Below are 25,098 nucleotides of genomic sequence, written 5' to 3' on the forward strand. Positions count from 1 at the left end.
CCTTCAATTCCAATTGCTAATACCAACTTATTAGACACAACATCTAGTATTACTTGAATCTTGACATTTTAGTCACTGAATTATCCTGAAATGTTACGTGCGGCCTACTTTGAAAGTTACAGCCATTCCATCCCAATTAGCACGAGTGAAGAATATTTGTATACCAAACACGTGTAAAATGTAAGCATCCAAAACTAGCGAAAAGGTCAAAAGTTCCCAGCCCCACCCTGACACAATTTCGCATCTCTAACGCGCTAACGTTTTTACTTTCTCCAAATAATCTTCACTTTCCTCTTACTTTCTCTCCCCTTTCCATTTCTTTTTTCCTTGCTCCCCAAATTTTCTAATCACTTTCCAAAGAATTATTTTCTCTCTCTTTTTCAATGCCACCAATATCGTCATCTCACTCCTCAACTACCCAATATATACCCCTCATTTAATTCAAAACCATCCTAGCATAATTCAAACTCTCTCCTCCTCCCTCTATACGACTAAGAGTAGTTATTTCAATTCTCTCCCCCTACTACTGTACATCCCTGGAAAATCAAAGTGAAATTCAGTTTTCTGGCCATTTGGGTCTTCCTAGAAAAATGCTACCCGATATCTCAACTTTTCTAGAGGGCACAGAGAAACTAACCGAAGAGCTGAAAGTAAAAGAAGAATCATCTGAGGATGATTTGATTCAAGAAGATGAACCTAAATATGAAGAATTAGATGATGATGATGATGACGAAGAAAAGGATATTGATGATCATCATGAGATTGAACTTGTTGATGCTAATGATGAAGATTTTTCTTTTATATGTGGAGTACTCACAGTCACATCACCGATAGCAGCAGAAGAAGCATTTGATAATGGTCAAATCAGACCATTTTTTCCGTTGTTCAACAAAGATCTTCTCTTGTCTGATATTGACTTTAACAATTTAAAAAATCGGCAACCTGTACATCCACCTGTCAACACAGTTTTCGTCGAAACAGAAAATAATAATCCTCCGACAACTTCCTCATCACCCAACGAGAATGTAGAAATCTCAGGACCGTACTGTGAATGGTCAAAAAAAGCGGTCGAACCAAATACAAATCCAGCTGAGGGTTGCAAAAAGAGCAATTCCACTGGGTTTTCAAAACTTTGGAGATTCCGAGATTTCATTCGTCGGAGTAACAGTGACGGAAGAGACGCGTTCGTGTTCTTGAACCCTACAACAACGTCGAAGGTCGTTAAGAAAGAAGAAGATAAGGTTTTGGAGAAGAAAGAGACAAGTGTTAGTGATGAGGTTAAAGTCAATAAAGTAATTACGCAGAAGAAGAAGAAGAAAGTTGTAAAGAAGAGTGAAGCAGTGTTAGCACATGAAGCTTATATGAAGAGTAAAGCAAGAGATGAAGAACGGCGACGATCGTATCTTCCTTACCGGCCGGAGCTCGTCGGGTTTTTCACTAATGTGAATGGTGGATTGACCAGGAATGTACACCCATTCTAAAGGCACAAAGAAAGGTGGTGAATGAGTCAAAGTTAGTTTTGTTTTTTCGTTTTGACTGGTGGAAATATTTTAATTTTTTTATTTTAATGATGTTGCGTTGACTTGGTTAGATCGTGACACAAAGCTTGCGGCTAAGTAATGGCTACGAGTTGAAAGTTGGTTTTTGTAAATAATCATTCGACATTCTAGTTTTAATTCTATGATAAGACCAGACTTCTTACGACTGCTTGGAAGTTGGAATTTCCCCTTCAACCTTGTATTTTGTAACCAGGTTGAGACGACTATGAGTTGCTAGTTATACATTTTCTATACTATATGTATTTGAAGTTGTTTTACCATGTTACTTATCTTATTTTTTTCAGGTTATTGATTTCGTTTATTATGGACAGTATATGTGATTATTTCTTAGATTGTCTTATATTGTAAAAGAATTTTTACAATGTAAGTTCATATAAAGTATTAAACCTTCTTTTTCTTTTAAGCTAATTTTATGTTTCTACTTGTACATTTTAATGAACATTATTGCCTTCATGTGAAAAAAAGAAATTTAATTGCAGAACTTATATGTACATGCACAACAGTTACACGATATTTGGAATCAATAATGGCATGTGTTGCAATAGTAAGTATTCCTTCATTCTAAAGGTCTGGAGTTTGAGCCTTTTGTAGAGTTGCCTTTGTTAGGGAGTGCTCAAGAATGACAGGAGAGTAAGGTAGCCGAAGCAAGGGCTTTAGGCCCTCAAAGATTTGGCGGCCTGTTTTTTGCTAGCAGCAAGTGTATAAATTAATTTTAATTTTTTAAAAAGTGAGTATATTAAAGTAAAAAATATAAAAAATTTAATAAAAAAGAAAAGAAAACTTTGGTTTGTTATTGATGCAGATCGTTGAGATTTAAATAAGTCGATATGTATGAAAATATTTTTGAATTTTTATTAGTAGAAAAAAATAAGACCACTAAATGATAAGAATCTGCAAATACATTGTCTTAACTTTGAGAGTTCTTTAAAATATAATAGTAACTATGATATTGATGGTTTAAACTTATTTTTCGAATCAAATAAAAAGACTTGATTTTTTTTGAAATCTCTATATTTCTTGTAGTATAATGTGCCCATAACAACTACATACTTGCATTTGCAGTTAAATTAATATTGATAAAATTCTTACATATGATCAATAATGCCTCGCAAAAAAAATAAAATAGATTATTTATACTAACATTTGAAAATGAATTATTAGAAGAACTAGATTACATTAAACTGTTACGTAATATTATAACTTTGCATCTCAAACAGTTAAAAAAGTATACTTCAAATAAACCATATAGGAAATTATTATTATTTTTTTAAAGAAAAACATTACCTCGCATCAAGATTTAGCTTTAGGCTACCAATAACGTTAAAATGCCCTTGGGAATGCTTTACCCCCTATGTGAAATTTTTCAGTGCGAATCCGAATTTAGTCGGGCTTCAATGTGGGTACCGAACAAATTTTATCATACTTAAACAATTAATAAAATTGCTTTGAGTTGCAAATTAAATATCGATTTAACTTTACAAGGAATGAGACATATAATGCTTTTATTGGTTTGAACAAACAAGGCGTGCATGTTTAATTTATCTTTTCCTAGATTATTTCATTCAATGAGTTATCGTATTTGAGTGCCAAAACAAGAAGATAACAAATCCATTTCAACTAGTACTAAAATGACCTAGTTGATCATTGCCTTGATGTATTGAATCGATCAATTTCGGTTAGCCGTTACGAGACTATTCTTTGCAAAACATGTCGTCAAACTAACGGTCATTCGCTGAAGCATCCTCCGGATCTTAATCAGAAAATGTTGAACATGTAGAAGGACATGGGCTGCACTTTTCTTCAAATTATATACTTCATCTCTTAGCATAAGAAAACAAAGGAATATAACCAAGAATTCTTAAATTACAAAAAAAAAAAAAAAAAAAAAAATCATCCCTGGAAACTAAAGTGGTTGCTCTAATAGGACAATACATTTAATGAACTTAGGCATGGCATATGTAAATATTAATTGGGCAAGTATGCTTGAGCCAACCATAGACAGAAAGCGAACCACAACGCCCCCAACAAGACATTTACTAGGGTGGGTTCCGGCAGGTAAAACTGTACACTAAACTAGAGAGCTTGTAATGCAGGAGCCAGAAGATTATTTGTCCGAGGAAATCAGAAGCATCAAATGAATTCCTTAATCATCTCGTACAACAATTCAGGTTCTATACTGTCACACCCCAACCCAGGTGAGGTGGACAGACACTTAATGTCTTAACACATATGTGAGCGACCCATTCCGTAAAACTAGTAAACTAACCACACTTACAACACCTGCAATCAGAAAGTTCCAAACGTACATATATAGCCCGCAAGGCCTCAACCAACATAGGCACTTGTCTAGCATACACCAACTGACCACAGGTACATATATGTCTACAAAAACCTCTAAGAACATCTGACAGACATAACCTAGTAGGGACAGGACGACGACCTACCCGTAAAACCTTGTACATCATAAAATCAAATAACATTTAGACTCGACTGGATTCCAGATGAAATGGAGTCTCGCCAATCAACTGCTAGAAGTGTGAGTATTTATTCTTGGGGTCCGTCAAACTGCCTACTTAAAACTGCAGCATGACATGCAGTATCTTCGGCCAAAGGGACGTCAGTACGAAATAATGTACCAAGTATGTAAGGCAACTGAATAATCATAAATAAATATTATAATCAAATAAAAGAATGTTGAAGGAAGATAACCGGATAAAATAAGGGTCAAGATCACCTAAAGATCATAGCTCACATCTTACAATAAGTCTAGAAGGTCATATACAATAGTCTTACCAAACGGGACCCGTACCATTGCTTTATAGCGTTGTCTTTATGCACTTTATGTAACAACATCTCACAACTCATATCATGTCTAGTCTATCATACGTCAGTCGCACGAATACATAAAACTGAAATGCTAACTACTCGTATTGTCTCGTACGTATGTGCTAGACTCTTAAGTTACATTTCCGGCTCGCGTACCGGTACTATCATCTCATACCCAACTAATAAGCATGTACTTTCGAACTAGCGTATCCATCATCTACCAGGCTATCATGCCTGTATCGGCAGGCTAGCACTCTCGTACTTGCCAGGTCTTCAGACCTGTCCGTTATACGCGTCTATCATAACATCAACATACCTCCACAAAAGGGAGTTTTCATATCACTACTACCTAGGTCGTTAAAGCACATTACAAGAAGTATCTATCCATCAAATAGGAATCTCATCTCATCCTCGCTACATATATCAACAACAAACAGCTCCCATAGGGTTACTCTCTATCGTCCTTGTGCTATAATTCCCATAAGGGAATCACTACAGCTTGTATTAACACTTTCTAAATAGAACGAGAAGTTACTAACAAGTACATGGAACTGAACCTATCAGGATACTACTAATTAAGACATATATGGAGCTACCAATGAGCATGGGTAGAACAATCCATACGAGTGGGCCTTTACCACATGACTTCTTACGAAGGAGTCGTTGTGGTTCGTATGCATTTTTGGACAAATACAAGTGAATACGAATGAACATATGGAACTCATATCACTACTACAACATTACATAAGGAAACGTCTAGAGCAATCTAGCACATATACGGAGCAACTCATACTAAGCGTCATTATACGACAGATGCCTCTACAAGAAAGCCGTTATAACTTAGTTGCATTTCCTACGAGGAGCACGAACCATAAATAGATATAGGAATCTTATAGTATCGGGGAAACAATGAAATAGGAGCATACAGGCAATTGAACCCCTAAAGAGAACTTTTTTTTATTATTTCATATGAAACTCGTTTATTGAAAAGGGAACTTGCTATGGATTCATGCCAAAGAAAAGGGTACGATTAGCCTTACATACCTCTAAGCCGACCTTCAACGGAATGACGAAATCAGCTTCCCTTGCAACTCAAGCTACAATCAAGAAGACAATACTACTAATAACCATGAGAAACATAACAACAAGCCGACAAACGGAAAAATCATCCAATACAAGCTTTTACGACATATATCTTCACCTAGCTCCCTTCTAATCCTTGAAACTTCATCAATTGTAAAAATATTTCTTATAACAAAATGATCACCAAAAATCCCCCAACACATTATACAATACAAACATCACTTTAGTTACCTCTTTAACTTGTAACTTACATCTTCTAAGCATAATCAAATCGTCAACCTAACTCATATACTATATGTTTATACTCCCAGCATCTAAACAAGTATATTCAAATCATTTCCATCCTTATACCTATCATACGAACAACAGTAAACAATCAAACACAACTCAACTACATTACAAACAACTTCCAAATGTTATCTTGTAGCTTACTGATCCGCCCAACTCAGCTAAAGCTTGGATATGCTCAAGTACAAGAAGAAAAGGGGAAAACTTACCTTATATAACAAGAACAATCTTCAATAAGTACTTTCTTCAACTTAGAACATCCCTCTACATGACAATATCACAATAGAAGCACTTTCCTCTAGTCTCACAATACTTTTGATGACAGACTTGGGTAGTTTGGCCTTAGATTCACTCTTGAATCATGGGGGAATATTTAGAAAGAATTTAGGGGTTGTCCAGGATCTGGTCTGATCAAAAATAACCCAAAATAGATGGTCCATCACTTTAAATAGAATCAAGAAACTTCCAAAGCCTCAAGTGGGTCCCAAAGGGGGCTACATGTGCAGTCTCGCAAAAATACGAATATCTCTCTACTCTGACATCTTATTGATGAACAGTTTAATGCATTAGAAATTAAGACTTATAGACCTTCAATTTGGTGGGTGTATGAACCCGAACTCCAAGTATGTTAGGAGAAAAGTTGAGTGATATTATACTAAAGGTGTCAAACGGGTTGGGTTGACCCGGTTCCGGATCGGCCCAGATTAATTTTAGACCGGACCGGTAGGTAGGGGGCTGGGCAGGGCTAGGTTGGGTTGGGATGGGGAATGGATTGTGCCGGGTAGGATAGAGGTACCGGTTAACCAGACCGGTCAGAACCAGTACTGTCAAGTCATGTTTGAACCGGTTAACCGGACAGGCCCAGACCGGTTCAACGACTATCTCAAATTATTTTTAGGGTATAGTTGACCGTTGGCAACGGTCAGCTGCTGTTGATACCCAATTTTGCCCTCATATTTTTTCCGAATAGTATATATACTTTCAAAACATCATTTTTGCATCATTATTTAGTTTACAAGCATTTTTTTTAAAAAATAATTTTTCATAATTTTAGAGCTTCAAAATTGATTCTTTCTTACATTTAAATTACTTGAATATCTATTAATTACTCCTTCAAATTATATTTTGATGACTTAATTACTTATTATTATTATTTTCATCCATAATACATATTTCAAATATTTTTGTTTACTTCGTTTTATATAATTACATTAGTATTTTTAAGCTATTTGCACAATCTTGCAATAATATCATATATTTTATAATTTTTATTGCATTCATCATTTTATTCAAGGTCGAAGTAGTATCTTGCATTTTTATAATCTTCTACTATTATTTTAAAATATTAATTTGCATAAATGGTATTTTATATTTTTATTTAACTATTCTTTATTAAATTATTTCCCCTTAATTTCCTATTTTAAATCTGGCCCAAAATTAGGATTAATATATGGTCCAAATAAACCCCTGGCCCAACAACCTCATCAGCCCAAATGACTTAATTCCCCAACCCAGTCCAAAAGACCAACCCCAGCCTGTTTTAATACCAACCGTTGATCAAAATTGATCAACGGCTCACAACATTTCCCCCCACTTTCCTTATATCCCCTCACCCAAACCCTAATCCCCATTCTCTCTTCAGCAACCGCCCTCAAACACTCCTCCCCCCCCCCCCCCCAGAAAAACCCTAGTCGCCCTCTCGTTCTTCTCCGAATCCCTCTCAATCATGGATTCCTTCCATGATTTTCTTGCCTTTTATGTATTATTTCAGTATTACCTGCAAGACCATGGTATCACTTAGTACTTGCCTAAACATGGCAAGTACTATCTCTCAGAATCTGGTCGTTCAACTTTAATTGCTTGAATCTAGATGATATCTCGTCCATGTGCATCATGGCCATGCTATATGGGTCCGATTAGCAAAGATTTCCGAACAATCTTCGATTTCTGTCAACTAGGGTTTACCTATTTTTTCCCCAATCCGATTTTTTTTATTGATTCTGTATGTTATTACTTCCTTATTTGTGTTTGATTTTATAGTTTTCCTTGTTTACTTGTTCAATTTCTGTCGCTATATAAACCCTTCCCCGTTCCCTTTTGAGGGGGACCCGAATCACTATTTTTTGACTAAAAGTTGGAGCTTTGTTCTGCTATTCCCTCATTCTCTTTTTCTGTATTCTATTTTTGGCCGACTGAAAGCCAAGGCTACTAAGATTCTGTTATTCAACCTTCTCTTGGTGTGAGCATTGCCCGGGGTACTTTTGAAGCTTTTGAGAACTTTGACGCATTGAGATTCTGGGTTTCTCTGGATCTCTTGTTCTTTATTGTTGCCCGTTTAAGTGGTAAGTCGCTTGACCATTTGCAATTTTATTTTTATGTGTCTTTGATTTGCATGTGTTCTAACTGCTAAAATCTATGGCTTAATGTGTCTCTGGGTTACTTTTATGCACAACTCTGTAAACGTTACACTCATTTTAAGTTTCTTTAGCATTTAACTTCTCGTAATGCTGCTAGTTCTGAGATTGGCTATGTCTAACTTGGATTACCTGAACCTTCCTAAGCTCATTCAGCTAGTGTATTGATGTTTGAGTGTTCATGAATATGCTTACCTGCTTTGTCCTGAATCTCTATAGTGAATGTCTCACATTTGTAATAACTTGTGACTTGTTTTTCTTTGCTCAGCATGCTCACTTGATCCCATACCCCTTTAGTGATTGTTTGAGGTTTTAGAACAGTCACCTCAACTTGTTTTCCCTACCATGTTTTGAACTATCTCATGATCTTAGGATGAATCCCTGACATAACCTGGACCTTCTTTAGTTAATTAGTCTATTGTGTCAATACCTGAACGCCTACATTTACTATCTGACATGAATCTCTGTAATGGTAATCTTGCATATGCAGTGTGTTTTAATCTGTGTTAAGACCCTTTTCTATCAAACATGACTGGTTCCCTTGTTAATATGTCCATCAACATGTTCTTGGCTCATTTGATTAATTATCCCTTTAGTAGTAATTGTGCTTCCCTGCCATGTCTGATGTTGTTTCTTAATGTGAGTTAGCATGGCCATCTTGTAACATTAGGATGTATGCTTAGCATAATTTCCATCCATGTTTCAACTTGTTTGGTATCATGCACCTGTGTATTATAATCTTTTGTAATCCTGCAAACTTGTTTCTCCCTTAACTCTTTCAATATGATTCTGCCAATGTGTTGTTTTGCTAAGTGATGAACCTGTTTCTAAGCCTTGTTGGCCTTTTGATTAACTGTTCTGTGTTTTAAAATTTGCTATGTCTGCTTCCTAAGACTAAGTACAATTCTGCCTTAAACATTGTCCACTCTCCCTCACTTGTCACCTATGCTATTTTGAACCTCTCATTCTTAGCCGGCTGAAAGCCAATGCTACCAATGCTCTTACTACCTACCTCCCTAGTGTGAGCACTGCTCGGGGTCCATTTGAGACCCTTGTGAATTCTGATACACTGGATTTGGGTCTTTAGTCACTTTCTCTACTACTAAAACCTGAATTATATCGATTCCTTCTTCCTAGTACCTAATAAACATGTAAGCTGGTTGGGTAATGTGGTTGCTCTATGGTTGTGTGATTTGGCTTTGAGCGCTTCTATGGGTTCTGAATTGTGTTGAGGAACAAGGTTCCTTGTTGAAAATCTGGGTATACCACGAGAGAATTGTTGAAGGCTCAGATAGTGCTGGGTATTCCTTTGGAGCCTGCTGTGGGCCTACTATCATTATTTGTTTATATTTGTAATCATATTCATTATTGGGCCTGTAATAACTTTGTATAAATGGTTGGGGTGTTAGTAAAAATGGGGAATGGGTAGATTCTCAATATTTGCGTACAAAAGGGTAGACAATATGTCTATAGGATTCAGTGATTTACTTGCTATATATGCCATTCAATCACTATGTGCACTATAGAAATCACGCCATTAGGGGAAGCACACACACACCTATTGTCTGCTAGAAAATGTGAATTCAAAATGCTGCAATTATGCTCACTGCTACGTGCTACTAGAAAATCTGCCTATAGGAATAAATGTCACTGATTTCAATTCGCTTCAGCACGTTCACTAGAAATCATGCCTATAGGATTTTGATTATCCCGTTTGCCACTATTCACCTAGAAAATATGCCTATAGGGTTAAGGTATGACAATAAAATCGGCTCTAAGTATTAATCGTTAGAAATCCTGCCTATAGGGTATAATTACTCACCCTAATTTGTTAATATTGAACTGTTCAAACACTGTTTATTGCTTATTCAGGCTGTAGTTAGAAAGCATAATTAATTCTGGGGCTTTTTCTCCAATAGATTTTACTATCCTTTACTGCGTAAATCACCAAGGCATAGCACCTATAGGTTTAATAACTTGAAACCTGCGATCTCAAGAGACAACTTGTAACAACTGTATAATCATGTCTATGAGCAGCACCTTGCATCTGAAACTACATGTATGTTTTAATTCAAAGTCACCTAGAAATCATATCTATAGGGCCTAAGGTTCTTAATTCTAAACTTCCTAACCTGAACATTTGTTTCGCGTGCATTTGTTGCTTAAGTGTGGAGGCTAACTTGAGCCCTAAATTGCCCGTATTTGAAGTCCAATGTGTTTTGTATGTCGCCTAGTTTTAACATTTTGAGCAGCCTAGGTAAAGTCTAGAACTACCTAACTAGAGGTCTAAAACCTCCTGGACCATAGGTATGGGACGGGTAATGTACGCATAGGGCACGACTTAGAATTGAATTAGAGCGCTTTTACGTAAACAACTTTAATATAATAATCGGGTAGCAGGAGATGATAGTTTGTGCCCGTTGAATAATATGAGTAACTCCCTACCCCAGGGAAGTTGCGAAATATTATTTATGTTGCACAGGGTGATCCTTTAGGCTAAAAAACTTAGGACCTCCCCTTCCTTTCTATGTTTGCTATTAGAATTGGAATATTTGTATCTCTATATTCGTATTAAGATTTTTGTAATAAAATTCTTTGACCTTTATATTCTCTTTGCTTATTTGATCACTTAGCCTAATCCATATAATTTTAAGTTCGGCCGGGACCCACAGTTATGGACCTCGAAGAGTGCCTAACACCTTCTCTTTGAGGAAATTTGAGCCCTTACCCGATCTTTGGTGATGTTGACTAGTCAAACAGAGTTATCTGCACAATAGGTGCCCTAACGTAGCTTAAAAATCGTTAGGTAACAACTCTTTTTTTAGCACTCTATCTTCCATACGTAAAAAAGAGTTTTCACGACGTCGGGTGGATGGTGATGGATTGTGATTATTCCCCTTATTTGGGATGAGATTGATGTTAGCTTTGAATTGGAAAGTTAACCCACGCGACATATGTGGGAAGGCAGCCTAGACGATGGGGTGGAGATCGGACGCCATGTTGCGCACATGGTGGTACTACTCTTGGTAACACATTTATTTTGCATCACATATCAAACCACATTGTCCGTGGAGAGATGGCCTAGCTGATCGGGCGTTATCGGACTCTGTGCTAAAAACACGGTGGTATATCAGTGCTAATGATCTTCCAACCAATAATATATATTAATTTTTGTATTTTGAAAACGGGTATGTGTTTACTGGGCATTTGGATATTGTTGATTGTGACTTTCTATTTCTATGATTTTCCCTTTCTTATAATGGTATTCTATTTTGAAAGTGGACATTTAGCTTTACATACTAGTACTATTCCATATGTACTAACGTCTCTTTTGCCGGGGGCGCTGCATCTTCAATAGATGCAGATGATTTGTCAGCAGGTGGTTTTGACCCTTGTTAGCAGTTACTCTCTATTTAGCAGATTTTGGTGAGCCCTACTATGTTTTGGGCTTCATGTCATTTGACGTTGTACGTTACATTTTGAGGTATAGCCAGGGCCTTGTCGTTGGCACATCCATACTACTCTTCTGTTGTACTTAGAGGCTCCGTAGACAGGTTGTGAGTTGTATATGATATTAGGAATTAAACTAGTAAGTGTTGATATTTGGGCGAACATGTTTTTATCATATCAGTAAACTTGTTATATTTTGGAAATCATAAATGAATATCCTTTAGTAGTGAAAAATATTGTGGAACACTTGACTCTGCTCATGTATATCACCTGTACTGGTTCTTATATTGTTAATGGACAAGGTTGGGTAGAAGGCATCTAACAGGCTTGCTTAACCAGGGTTTCTCGGTTGAGCACCGGTTGTGCTGCCCGAGGTTGGAGCGTGACAGTTATAAATTGATTAATTATAAGTGTTGGAGTATATATTTTAATTGGTTTGCATGTTGTTTGACTACTTTTGGATTGATGGGCAACGGTTTGAGGTGTTAGAGAGGTGTTGGAGCAGGTTATGAGACTTTGGTGCGAGGTAAGTCTCCTGTCTAATTTTATGAGGGGGAAACTACCCCGTAGGTGTTTAAATTATTATGTGCTACTAATCGTGGGTTCTACGTACGCACGAGGTGACGAGAGTCCGTGCGTAGCTAAAATTCATCTTATGTCCGGGTAAACGTATGCCTTATCTATGCTATTACTTGCACTATTTGAACTCTATTTTCTAGTTTAAATTGCTTGAATTAATAAGTAAAAATTTGGTTAAAGATTATGTTAAATCGAGCTTCGTTATCTAGAGATTTGGATGATTGGTAATCATTGATGGGAATTTATATTATTTTGTGAGCTTACCTTGAAGTTGTAAATACATAATTCGCAAATCCAAAGAGTTCTCCTATTCCTGTGGATCAGGCCGAATACCTCAACAATGTCACGCCCCAACCTCGGGGAGCACGACCGGCGCTCAACCGAGTGAACCCGGTCCAGCAAGCATGTTAGATACTTTCTACCCCACTCACCCATGATCAAGAGAACACATGATTTCATTAATAAGACAGTAGAAAGATCATATATACAACACTAAGTCATCTCATTGGTTACATCATTTGTATGTTTCTAGATACACATGTTCTTATGATTCGAGTAAAACAAGAGATCAAAACATAACATAATCTGTTTGACTTATCTAGCACCCATGTACAACCCACATAGTGTCTACAGAGCCTCTAAAAGATACAAGGAGTATAATGATAGTGCCGACAACAAGGCATCGGTTATACCTCAAAACGTGATAACAAAATGTACAAAAGATACATGACTTCGGAATAAGGTGGGGCTCACCAAGTCTTCTAGGAGGAAGGTGTACTGCTTTTGCTGATCAGCATTGCCTGCTACGGAACAACATGCATCCATTTAAAAATGCAGCGCCCCCGGGAAAAGAGACGTTAGTACTGTCGAATAGTACTAGTATGTAAAACTAAACACCATCTCAATAGAATGAATAATAATACAAGTAGGGGGGGGGACAATCATGAGTTCAATAAGAGCTTCAAACAATACTAAAACAACAAGTAAGGATCACATAAGTTCTCAAGTCAATTCCCATGTTATTAGGTTGGGTGATCTTTAGAGTCGATATACCATAATTCACAATACCTCCGTATTCTTACACGGAGTCCGATCTCGACCCGATCGGTTAGGTCGTCTCATTTGAGACATCAACCATAACCATAATTTCATTATAATTTCCAGCATAGTTACCACCATGTGTGCGGCATGGAGTCCGATCACGGCCCGATCGGCTCGGCCATCTCACCTAAGACATTACCTTTTAAATCAATCATCTCATAGTTACCACCATGTGTGAGGCATGGCGTCCGATCACGGCCCGATCGGCTAGTCCATCTAACCCGGGACATCACCTTTTCAGTCAATCATCTCACTTCATACTTCTTTCACATCTTTTCAATTCATTGGCACGAGTGGCCTTAATTAGGAAGTCATTCTTGGCCCTTGGACGTATTTCATAATTCCACTTTCCCCTTTTCCACATTCAAACATCATTATCATTATCTACAACAATAAGGTTTCCCATTCAAGACATTAAATTCACATATGAGCAATTTGGGAATCTTAGGCACGTAGAGGCTTTTCATACAATTTGGCATAACAACATTTATTCGATCTTGACATGAAGTCTTAACATTTCTAATGCATATTCCACATTTTGATCACATCCTCAAATGGCAAGATGACATGATGAAGTATTTAGAATAAATATTGAACATACATCCTTCAACACAAACACATTAGGAATAGCCAATTCTATAATGCTCAATTTGGGACTTACACCAATTACATGAACACCATGGGATTCGATTCTAAGAATAAGGGGGTTTAGACAACATACCTCAATTGAGCTTCCTTTAAACTCTAAAACGCTTCAAAATTCTTAGCACTTCGATCTATTTTAGAAATATAACAAGTTAGACCAAAATTAGGAAGATGGTCATGATTCTAGCTCATTTGAGCATATTATCAAACACTAGGTATGCATCAATATTTTTAAGGTACTTTTGTGAAAGATTCCATCATTCCCCAACCCATTATCTACCATCTTTAGCTCACAACCTTCTTACACCCTTTGGTAACACATGCATGCAAGATGAACAACTCCCATGCCCAAATATTATCTTACTAATTACCTAATTCTAGACAAAATTTGAAATTGAGGGTTAGGGTGTAGAATCTTACTTTTAGGATGAAGACCTAGTGAGTTTTCCTTGTTAATCTTCAATGATTGAGCAAGAATTGATAGATAATAGGTTGAAGGTTACTCCCCTACTCTAAGAACTCTCTCTCACTCTAAATATATCATAAATATGCTCAAAATGGGCTATGGCATATGTTTTAACGAAGAAGGGTCGGGTTTCAAAACCCAAAAAATGATGCTATGGAACAGGGTATGTGTTCGTATTTGCGACCACAGAAGGATATACGGTCCGCATAATTGGCCGCACAATTTGGGACCAAAAAGTTGGAAAAACACTGCCTGGTTCTGCGGTCACTATGCGGCCTGCGGACATGTTCTGCGATTGCATAATGCACCGCAGACATGTTCTGCGGTCACATAATGCACCGCAGAACCTCCCTCCGCAAAAGTCCAAGGCTGATTATGCGATCAAAGTGCGGCCCGCGAAATGGTTATACGGTCGCATAATGGGCCGCGAAAATGACATCAAAATGACCCAGAAAACTGTCTCTCTGCGACTATTCTGCAGCCCGCAGAGTGATTATGCGACCGTAGAATGGGCCGCAGAAATACCTATTTCTGCCAAATACGTTCCTTCAACTCCCCAGCGCATTGTTCAATCCAAAAAGTCTGAAATCAGGCATTATTATCTTTTACGCATGCACCGATATCATAGAACCCCGATTTTTAGGAAAACTTTTACGGGGCCTTACAGACAATATCTATATATAATTATGGGATGCATCCATGGATTGGGCCATATGACCTCGGTTGTGTATGTACACGACTATATGGATCGGGCCGAACGACCACGACATAATTTGTGCATAAAATCGCTAAGTTTCTGAATACCCACGAGATTAACCTCTTAATTAAACTTGGGAATTACGTAATATTCTCTTTATGAACTGAGATCGGATATCTAATTGAGGGTTCCTATTTTTTGAGATAGCATGTGTCCTCTGGGTCATTTTAACTGATAATATTTGTTAAAGGATTTCGTAATCTACTATTCCTTATTCTATTGATCATGTTGTATTTCATGCCTATTTATTATCCCTGCATTTTATTTATTGGACCAGTAGTAAGTATCGATATCTAACCCTCGTCAATACTTCTCCGAGATTAGGTTAGATACTTACTGGGTACACGTTGATTTACGTACTCATGCTATGTTTCTGCACTATATTTGCAGGACCTGACAGGTTCCTTTGATGGTCATCTTGGCGCGTAGGCGTAGCTGCTGAGGAGATTTTATGATGAGCTATATTATATGCTATGCACCGCAGCCCTCAAAGCCTTCATCTTATGTATCTACTTGATCCGGTTTATTTCATATTCCAGACATATGTGGTATTAATATTGTACTCCTTAGTAGATGTTCATGCACTTGTTACATAGGGTTTTGGGATATCCTAGTGGTTGTTTATGGTTCGATTTGATATTGTCATCTATTATTTTATATCTTTACTAATATTTTAAGTATTCCTAATTTTTAATGCATTGAACTCTTTACCTAATAAAACTTATGATTTAAAAAATAATAACATGAATAATTAAGTTGGTAAATCACCGTTGGGTTGCCTAACAACGACATTAGACGCTATCACGACCTATAGTGAATTTTGGGTCGTGACATTGAAGTTGCATCTGTTATGGTAGAATACCACGTGTTGAATTAGGTATTGCTAAACTTCATTATGATAGACTAGCTTAAATGAATATGAATCTTTTAGAACAGAGATAGGGTTTTCATTCCTAGTTTTTTATATCACACTCAATTATTTGAATGATTTCCTTTGTAACATGCTTCTATGATCCTGTTAAACCTCATGGCTATCTAATCATGTCTTGATCTTACTATGTAAACCTACCCTGAATTAATTGGACTCATGTACTTGCCCTTTGTGTATTCTGAAGCTGCTCCACATTTGGCTTAATTATAGAGCTTGATTAAGATAAATCTGTAGTGTTTAAGTTCATCTGCTATGATGAAATATTAGACTAAGTTCTATCATGACTAAGTCTTACACTTAACTTGTAAAACCGACTTTTAATGACATGATTTTCAATGTCCTTTCCTGAAACTTGTACATAGTAATATTGTTGGTTTGACTCAACCAAACTTATGATGTTGTAATCTTGCTGGAATATCCTATGTATGCTCTCTCTCTCTCTCTCTCTCTCTTGAGTATTCTGTATTTATCTTGTCCTTAAATAACACTGCTTGCATCTCAAGAATTATGTATGCTCTTTCATTATCTATGAAATGGATAAGGTTTGACCTGTAAACTTTGAAATGAACTCTCCACTACTATTTGTTTATGTGATATGCTTTAACCCTTAGAAAGATTAGCATGAGTGTGGAGTTAAGAGCTTTAGAGAGAGAATCATGCCATGAGGGATCTGTTTATTTGCATCCCTATTAACACCCTCTAAGGATTCCAATTGAAGATGTTAACTTGAACAATTAACAGAAGTTTGAGACTTAGTTTAGGATACATTCTTAAACATAGGTTGTTAGGATAATGAGATCATGGCTTGAGATTCCTGAACTATGTACCTCCCTATTTTTAAGTTATAAGATCTAGCTATTTGGGTTTTCAAGGTGTGCTGCCAATGCTCTTTTCCCTTTCATGTGCCTGCAGCTGACTTTGTTTAGTACTTTTAAGCATCCTGAAGCATATGACAATGTACTACATGTTTGTGTGCAAACCAAGATTTGTTTGATGTATCTATAGTGCTCTAGACATTTATTTACAAGAAATATACCTCTCCTTGTGTGTGGTCATTACTGTGGTATTGGGGTTTACATTGAGTGCCTCATTAGCACTTAAACCTGTAGGGAAGAGTAAGTGTGAGTAGTTAGGGGTATTTGGGAGTAGAATTTAGTTCTTGGTTAAGATACTCTCCCTGACACAAGCACTGCTCGGGGTCCTTGAGACCCTTGTGAACTTTGAAGTGCCAGGGACCCAAAGGGTATCTTGGCCAAGAACGGAATTTTACCGTAAGCCTTAATCTATTGGCATTTTCTAATCTCTTTAGATTTAGTGTTCAATGGAAACAAAGGTTTTCACTATAAATTGCTTTACTCTGTGTGACTTCACATTAATTTTCATTCCTAACTATTGAAAATTGTTACAGTTTTATCTTGGGCCTGTATTGATATTACTTGTGTTTAAATGTTGAATAGGGCGATGTATCTAATGACCCTTTTTTTTTTGTATGAGTCTGAGTTGGGCCAGCCGAGTTCTCAAAGAACTCAGGCCCAAATTCTTAACCGGAACTTGGAGTCACCTGAAGCTGTTGATGATGTTCGTTGTCCGCTGGGCCTAACATTCTTCAGGCCCATACCATGAGTTCACTTCCCTGTCCTTAATTGCTTTACATAAATTGTTGTTTCCTATATGTGTATATAACACTCACAACATTGAGTGAGTACTTTCTTTTATTATCTTTGAATTACTTTAGAAACCTATAAAAACCATAGGTAAAATTGAAAAGAATTGCTCTCTTGTATTAATTAACTAACTTCAACATACTTAATTACTTCTACTATATATTTCACTTTCACTTAAACATACCTTTTTCATGGAATTCTTTGAAGTTCAAAAAGAGATTCAAATGTTTGATGATCCTTTTTCGTTAAAAGCCAAAATCGGGCAAACTATTTCAAGATCAAGTTTTCTACAAACCAAAACGAACACAGTTGCAGTCAAGAATACCTTAAATGATTTTCTTATAAACTTGGGTACAAGATTTGAAATCGACCTTAAAGTATATCTAAAGCCTACTTCTTCAAATAGCCTTACTTACTAAAGTTACACAGATAGTCATTTTACTTCAAAGATAATGTATTTCAAAACCTAGCCATATTTACAAATTTACAAACATAGACATTATAAATACACTTCCAAAACTCTTTCAATTATGTAGACATTTTTCAAAGGACTTTTATAAGTAAATCCTATACTCTCTTTTCAAAGTAGATATATTATCTTTCTTTCAAAATGATAAGTTTCAAACATGACCTAAGATAAGCCATACACTTTTAAGCACCAAGATGAATATAGACATTTAATTTTCTAAACTTAGTCTAAGTCCTATTGATCTACCTCAGGTAGATTCTAGAGGGTGCCTAACACCTTTCCCTTAGAAGAACAAGAACCCTTACCCAAATCTCACTGGTTAGCAGACTAATAGGATAATAATTTAATAACTGAAATAGGTATCCTAGTATACCTTCAAATATTAGTATGAGACTCACTTTTATCATCAACACGGAAACCACTAGTTAAATCTTATTTTGGCTCGTACAAAATAGGGTGCAACACCACCGGCTCATCCCGAACTAGGATGTGAGTCGCAGTAGGTGCCGATGCACGTGCTCTAGGATGGGCTCTCGCTCTGCCCCTGCCCCAGCCTCTACCCCTAGTAGTAGCTACAACCTAGGGCTTTGGCTCCTGCTCAGCTGCAACTGAGGCAAGCGTCCTCACCATCTGTGAGGGAATAGAGAGTAAAGACTTGAACTTTAGGATAAAACAAAGTCACATGATAGAGAAAGAAAGAAAGTGAAGTTTCCTAATTTTCCCCTAGCCTCTTGAAGATAAGTATAGACGTCTCCACACCGATCCGCAAGACTCTACTATACATGCTTCTGATTGTGAGACCAATAAAATGTAGGGCTCTAATACCAACTTTTCACGATCCAAAATCCCACCTAAGGGATCGTGATGGTGCCTAACCCCACTTGCTAGGAAAGCCATTACTTAAACATGCAACATAATAATATCATAAATAAAGAGAATAAGCTCCTAAATTAACAAAATAAGAATAATACCATCACAACTTTCTACACAACTTCACAAGACTGGTGTCACTGAGTGCATGAGCATTATCGAATACTATATACAAAGTATAAAATTAATACAATATTGTATGATACAAATAAACAGTAGTAAAGATAATGAAGGTGACTCCATAGCCTGCAAATGGATATGCAGCACTACCTCGAGTCTCCCAAATGTCCAAGGTAAGCACCTCTCAGTACTCCGATGGACCAATGTCTGAATCTTCATAAGAAGCACAAAAGTATAGTATGAGTACAACCGACCCTACGTACTCAGTAAGTATTGAGACTAACCTCGATGAGGTAGTGACGAGGATAATACAAGACAATTTCTTTTAGATTTGTACAGTTAATAAGCAACAGAAATAACAAGAACAAATATGAGAAATAATAAAACGATCAACTAAAAAATAACAATCATGTTTTCTCAAGTATCAATACCAAACCTTTGTCAACAACTCAATCAAAAAGGGTGAAAGTGTATCCAATGAAACAACATAGTCAATCCACAAATCTCCATGATGAGAGAAATGAGTAAAAGATATCATATCAATAGCACGGCCAACACCCTTCGTGCATTTACCTCTTATCCTCACCAGCGCGGAAACAACTTTTGTGCATATATATATATATATATATATATATATATATATATATATATATATTTGGGTGAGGCGGCATGGCCTCTTTGTGTAGGTATTGATATCGTTGATACATTTCTACCCGCATATATTGGAGTGAGGCGGCATGGCCGCTTTGTGTAGGTTTTTTTTTTTTTTGGTATTGTAGTTATACCTCCACCCGCATACATTGGGGTGAGGTGGCAGGGCCGCTTGAGTAGAGTTTTGGTATTGTGCTTACACCTCCACCTGCATATATTGGGGTGAGGCAGCGGGGCCGCTTTTTGTGAAAATGGTTAGTGAGGATCTCATCTTAAATTTTATAAATGTTATTGATAGCTCTTGATAAGCTTTCTTTGTCTTAAACGGCTATCTATTCTATCCTATTGTTACCCTGATTCATCATATTTATATCGTATTTCCAAGTTCTTAAATTGGTGTTCGGTTTTCATACTAGTACTATTCGACCTGTACTAACGTCCCATTTGCCAGGGGAGCTGCATCTTTAATGGATGCAGGTGGTTCCACAGTGGAGGATATTGACCAGTGATAGCGGTGCTCATTCTTCCCAGCTGACTTGGTGAGCCCCATCTCATTCTGGGGTTGTGCATTTTTTGTTTCGTATGTGTTATCGTGTTTTGAGGTATAGCCGGAGCCTTGTTGTCGGCACTATCATTGTACTCTTTGGTATATTTAGAGGCTCTGTAGACTTAGTGTGGGTTGTATATGGGTGTTAGGAATGATATACAAGTTGTGTTGTGATTAAATCACTTGTTCTACTTTGAACCATGAATGTGTGTGTGTGTTTTGAGACTTATTAAATGAAGTAACTAATGGTAATGAGTTGGTATTGTAGACATGATCACCTTATTGTCTAATTAACGAAAATATGTATTATCTTTATTTATGGATGAGTTTGGGTAGAAGAAAATCTAACAGGCTTGCTCGGCTGAGTTCACTCGGTTGAGTGCCGGTCGCGCTCCCCGATTTTGGGGCGTGACAGGTTTAATTATAATACCTCAAACATGAGTCTGTCTTAAATAGACGACATAACAGGAAGTTCATGAACAAAATGCATAAGTGCAGGAGCTAACAAAGATACTCAACATACATACAATGATGCTTCTAAAGGTTACAAGATTACATGATGTATAAGGTGACCAGATAACATAATGACCATGAGTTTGTTACATAAATTTGGATTATAATGACATAAGAACTCTTAAGTATTTACAACAGGCATAGTTTCTACCACAGATTATTTAGCCAAAGCAGACAAGTTAGGAGTGTGACATGAATACTATAATAAGAGTCACTATATTGCAGCAAACATGAGCTCTTAACAAGAGATCAGGAGGGTCTAAAACATGGTTCAATTAGGTTAACTACAACTACAAAAACATACATAGAAACATCAAAGGTTTTTAGCTAGTTACAGAGGTGTAGCAGGACTTAGAGCATTCATTACAGGAAGTATTTATCTATTTAAGTCATGAAGTCTATTAGTACAGAATAGTCAACACTAGATTGATCAAAAATTATTAGGGGACAATTAACTCAAGCAGTAACAACAGCATGTGAAAGCAAGACAACATAATTAATCATAAGCTATGAGTGTGTATCATAAACGAAGGTAATTAATAGATAGAACATTTCAAAACACAAAACAGCACAAATAATCGAAGTGAGAGGGAGGGTCAGTATACACTGACCTTCTATGGAGCAACAAACCAAACAAAGCCTTTTGTTTTACATTTTGAGAATCCAAAACTCAAGCTCGAACAAGCAAAGAAACTTAGGACCGGAGAGAAAGAAAAAGAAATCAGTGAGAAGGATTCAAAGCTTTTAATTTTCTTAGGTGTTGGATAATATTCAATCGTATGTTAAGTTGGGTCATTTCGGTGGGAGCAATTAAGGCTCTAATTTATAGTGGCATTCAATGCCTAGGGTTTCAGCCTATTTGACTTTTGAGTGGAAGATGATGATGGGGTTGATGATGATAGGGAGGGAGTAAAATCAGTGAAGAACAGAGGAAAAAGCACAAAATAATTTACTTGGGCATGAGGGATGGCCGTTGTAGATAAAAAACTATCGGACAAAACCCCAATATCCAGAGGTCACAACGTTTGACCTCTGGAAAGGGAATAATGAAGATGACGCTGAAGAGGCGACCATGCATGCCATGGATTTAAAAGATCATAACGGGGATGCAGACGATTTGAGACTTCACTTTAGGTCTAGGGTTTTTGGATTTAGGATTTCGAATTTGGGGAATGATAATGGAAATATACCGGCGGGATTCACGACTTAGGGGCAGATTGGGTGATTTGAAGTCGAATCTTGTGGCCTTGCACGAATTTGTGCAAGGTCTGATGACTGATAGTTCACGGTGTGTGAGAGAAATAAGAGAGAAAAGGGAAGAGAGGCGGCTGGGTAGGGGAAATAATTTAGGGTTTAAGAGTTGTCTATGGGTTAAAAATGGTAGATGGAACGTGAGGTGTTGGATTGTTTGATCAACAATTCCGCTTTTTTTGGTGAATAAATATTGGTAAGAAGTTTAATATGGGAAAAACGGTGACCATTGGATTATTTTAATCCTTCGATTGTGATGAAATTTGGCGTTAAAAAAAAAAAAAAACGATGATTAAATGTAGACCGTTGATCAATTAGATCAACGATCCAGATGCATGTGTGTTTCTTACGTGAGTGGGGTTGGAGAGCTTACGTGGCGAGTTTTTATTGGTTCGCGTGGGTTGGGGCGGATTGCCAAAGTGAAAAGACAGGGGTGGATCTTGACCGGGTCACAGGTGTGGATTGGGCTAATGTTTTGGATGGAATTGGTTTAATAACTAGCCACATTATGTTTAATTGAGTCTTTTATAATTACAGCCCTTTAAACTTTAACCCTCTTAAGATTAATTTAGTTTAATCTAATTAATTTAATTAAATGTGCTAAAAATACAATCATCAAATACATTGTAAAATTACTACAATTAATTGATTACTTATTAAAAAACTTTATTTACTCAAATGATGAAGTTAATTTCGAATTTAATTAATAAGTGAATTAATTAAAAATCAAGGATTAATTTGTTGAATTAATAACTTGTGTATCAAAATATAGAAGTTATTTTAATAATATCAAAATAGTAAGAGTAACATATTTTATAAATATTTAATACTTAATTATTAATTTAGCACTATTCATTACTAATTTCCCATTATATAAATAGATATAATTGATTAGAAAATATTTTTATCACATTTATTACAAATTATTAAGTATAAATAATTTAATTTTAAAAGGTAGGGTAAAAAATGATTGTCAACACGGGCAAGAATGTCCTTGATGTGGCTTTTATGGAGGGCAAGAAGGTACTTTTAAAATTTTTGCCTATGAAGGGTGTGATGTATTTTGGGAAGAATGGCAAGTTGAGCCCGAGGTTCATTGGTCTGTTTAAGGTATTATAGAGAGTTGGGGAAGTTGCTTATAGGCTTGTATTGCCTTCCAGCCTAGTAGGGTTACATTTGGTATTTCACGTTTTAATGCTTCGGAAGTATCATAAGGACAAGTTGTATGTATTGGACTTTGCCACTGTGCAACTTGATGAGAATTTGACTTATGAAGAAGAGCCGGTTGCTATTGTAAGGGGAAACCGATTGAGGAGGCTACTTGGGAGTCCGAGTCTGATATAAAGAGTGAATATACACATCTCTTTGTCAGTCCAGGTATATTTTTATGTCTGTTAGAGGAAAAACGTTTCTTTTAGAGGTGGAGAATATTACGACCCGATAAATTGTTTTGAGTTCTAGCTTTTTTTTTTGTGATTTGAGACCTTGAAGAGCTTCATTTGATAATTTATTACTTGTGTGCACGGTTCATTTTGATTTCCCAAAAAGTTTATATGTATTTTCGGTAATGAAATTTTGATTCTAGAGTGTTAACATTGTTGGAATTAACCACGGTCAACATTCTTAATAAATGACCACGAATCAGTATTTTGATAATTTCGGAGGTTCGTATGATGATTTTGGACTTGTATGCATGTTTGGTCTGAATTTCGGGTGATCAAAGGTTGTTTCAGCGCTTATAGTTGGAAGTTGGAAGTTTGAGTTTATGAAATTTTGAAATTGAGGTTTGATGTTTGATTCTTCATTTAGATGTTATTTTGATGTTTTGAGCTTTCGAACGAGTTTGTGTATGGTTTATATACTTATTAGGATACTTGGACTGAGGTATCGGGGCTCGGATGATTTTTGGATTGATTTCAGACACTTTACATGTATATTGCCATTGCTGGTGTTGTTAATGTCGCATTTGCGATGACAGTTGCTCAAATGCAAAGCTCACATATGCAAATGACAACTTGCATTTGCGAGAAAGGGGGAGCTCGGGTAGCGTCGCATTTATGATACCATGTGTGTAGATGTCAGGCTCGCATTTGCGAATATCGGCATGCATTTGCAAAGAGTTCAGCACAGGAGGGTGGTCGCATTTGCGAGGAATTGGCAGCAAATGCGATGGTCTTATTTGTAATGGCCATTTCGCATTAGTGATTTCTGCATCGATGTTGATTTGCATTTCTGGACCAAGCTGTTGTATTTGCGATGAATATTTAGCATTTGCAACATCTGTAGCTGGAAAAAGGAAAATTTTCGAGCTTTTGCTTGTTTTACTCAATTTTTAGTCCTAAACTACGCAAGGAGGCAATTTTTAGAGGATTTTCACCCCCAAATTCTAAGGTTATAATTTTAACTTGGTTTTGATTTATTTCTATGATTTTTCATAGATTTTCAACCTTAAATTTAGGATTTTTAAGAGTAAAAAATGGAATTTTGGGTAGAAACTTAAGAGATTAAATTTTGGAGATTTAGACTTTAATTTGAGGTCAGATCTTGAAGTTAATCACATATTTGGACTCGGGAAAGAATGGATAGTCGGGATTTGATCTTGATTTTGTATTTCGACAATGTAGGCCCGGGTTGACTTGTTGTTGACTTTTCTAAATTAGGTAAATATGGACAATTTGTTGTACTTGTAGAGTTCCTTAAGCTTGTTTTGACCTATTTCAGTATTAATTGACTAGATTCGAATTGTTTGAAGGCTTGTGCTAAAGGAAAAACGGTATTGAAGAGTTGATTTATTTTGAAAAGAGGTAAGTATCTTGGTTAACTTTTATTTGAGAGAATTAGGTGGTACTTGGGTCTATTTGCTACGTGCTATATGTTTGAGGGCGGCGTAAATGCATGGTGACGAGTATATATG

General features: G+C 36.6%; 1 protein-coding gene across 1 annotated transcript; it reads left to right on the forward strand.

Moving 5' to 3' along the window:
• The first annotated feature begins 590 nt into the window (after positions 1-590).
• LOC104114726 (uncharacterized) lies at positions 591-1,481 on the forward strand. Its single transcript, XM_009625240.1, has one exon. It carries the CDS (start codon positions 591-593, stop codon positions 1,479-1,481), a length of 891 nt encoding a protein of 296 aa, XP_009623535.1.
• Positions 1,482-25,098: the final 23,617 nt, after the last annotated feature.

This window comes from Nicotiana tomentosiformis, chromosome 4, assembly GCF_000390325.3.
Source record: "Nicotiana tomentosiformis chromosome 4, ASM39032v3, whole genome shotgun sequence".
Classification (NCBI taxonomy): Eukaryota; Viridiplantae; Streptophyta; class Magnoliopsida; order Solanales; family Solanaceae; genus Nicotiana; species Nicotiana tomentosiformis.

Excerpts from the sequence above, each read along its gene's own strand:
- LOC104114726 (XM_009625240.1), top strand. The coding sequence starts at position 591 with ATGCTACCCGATATCTCAACTTTTCTAGAGGGCACAGAGAAACTAACC.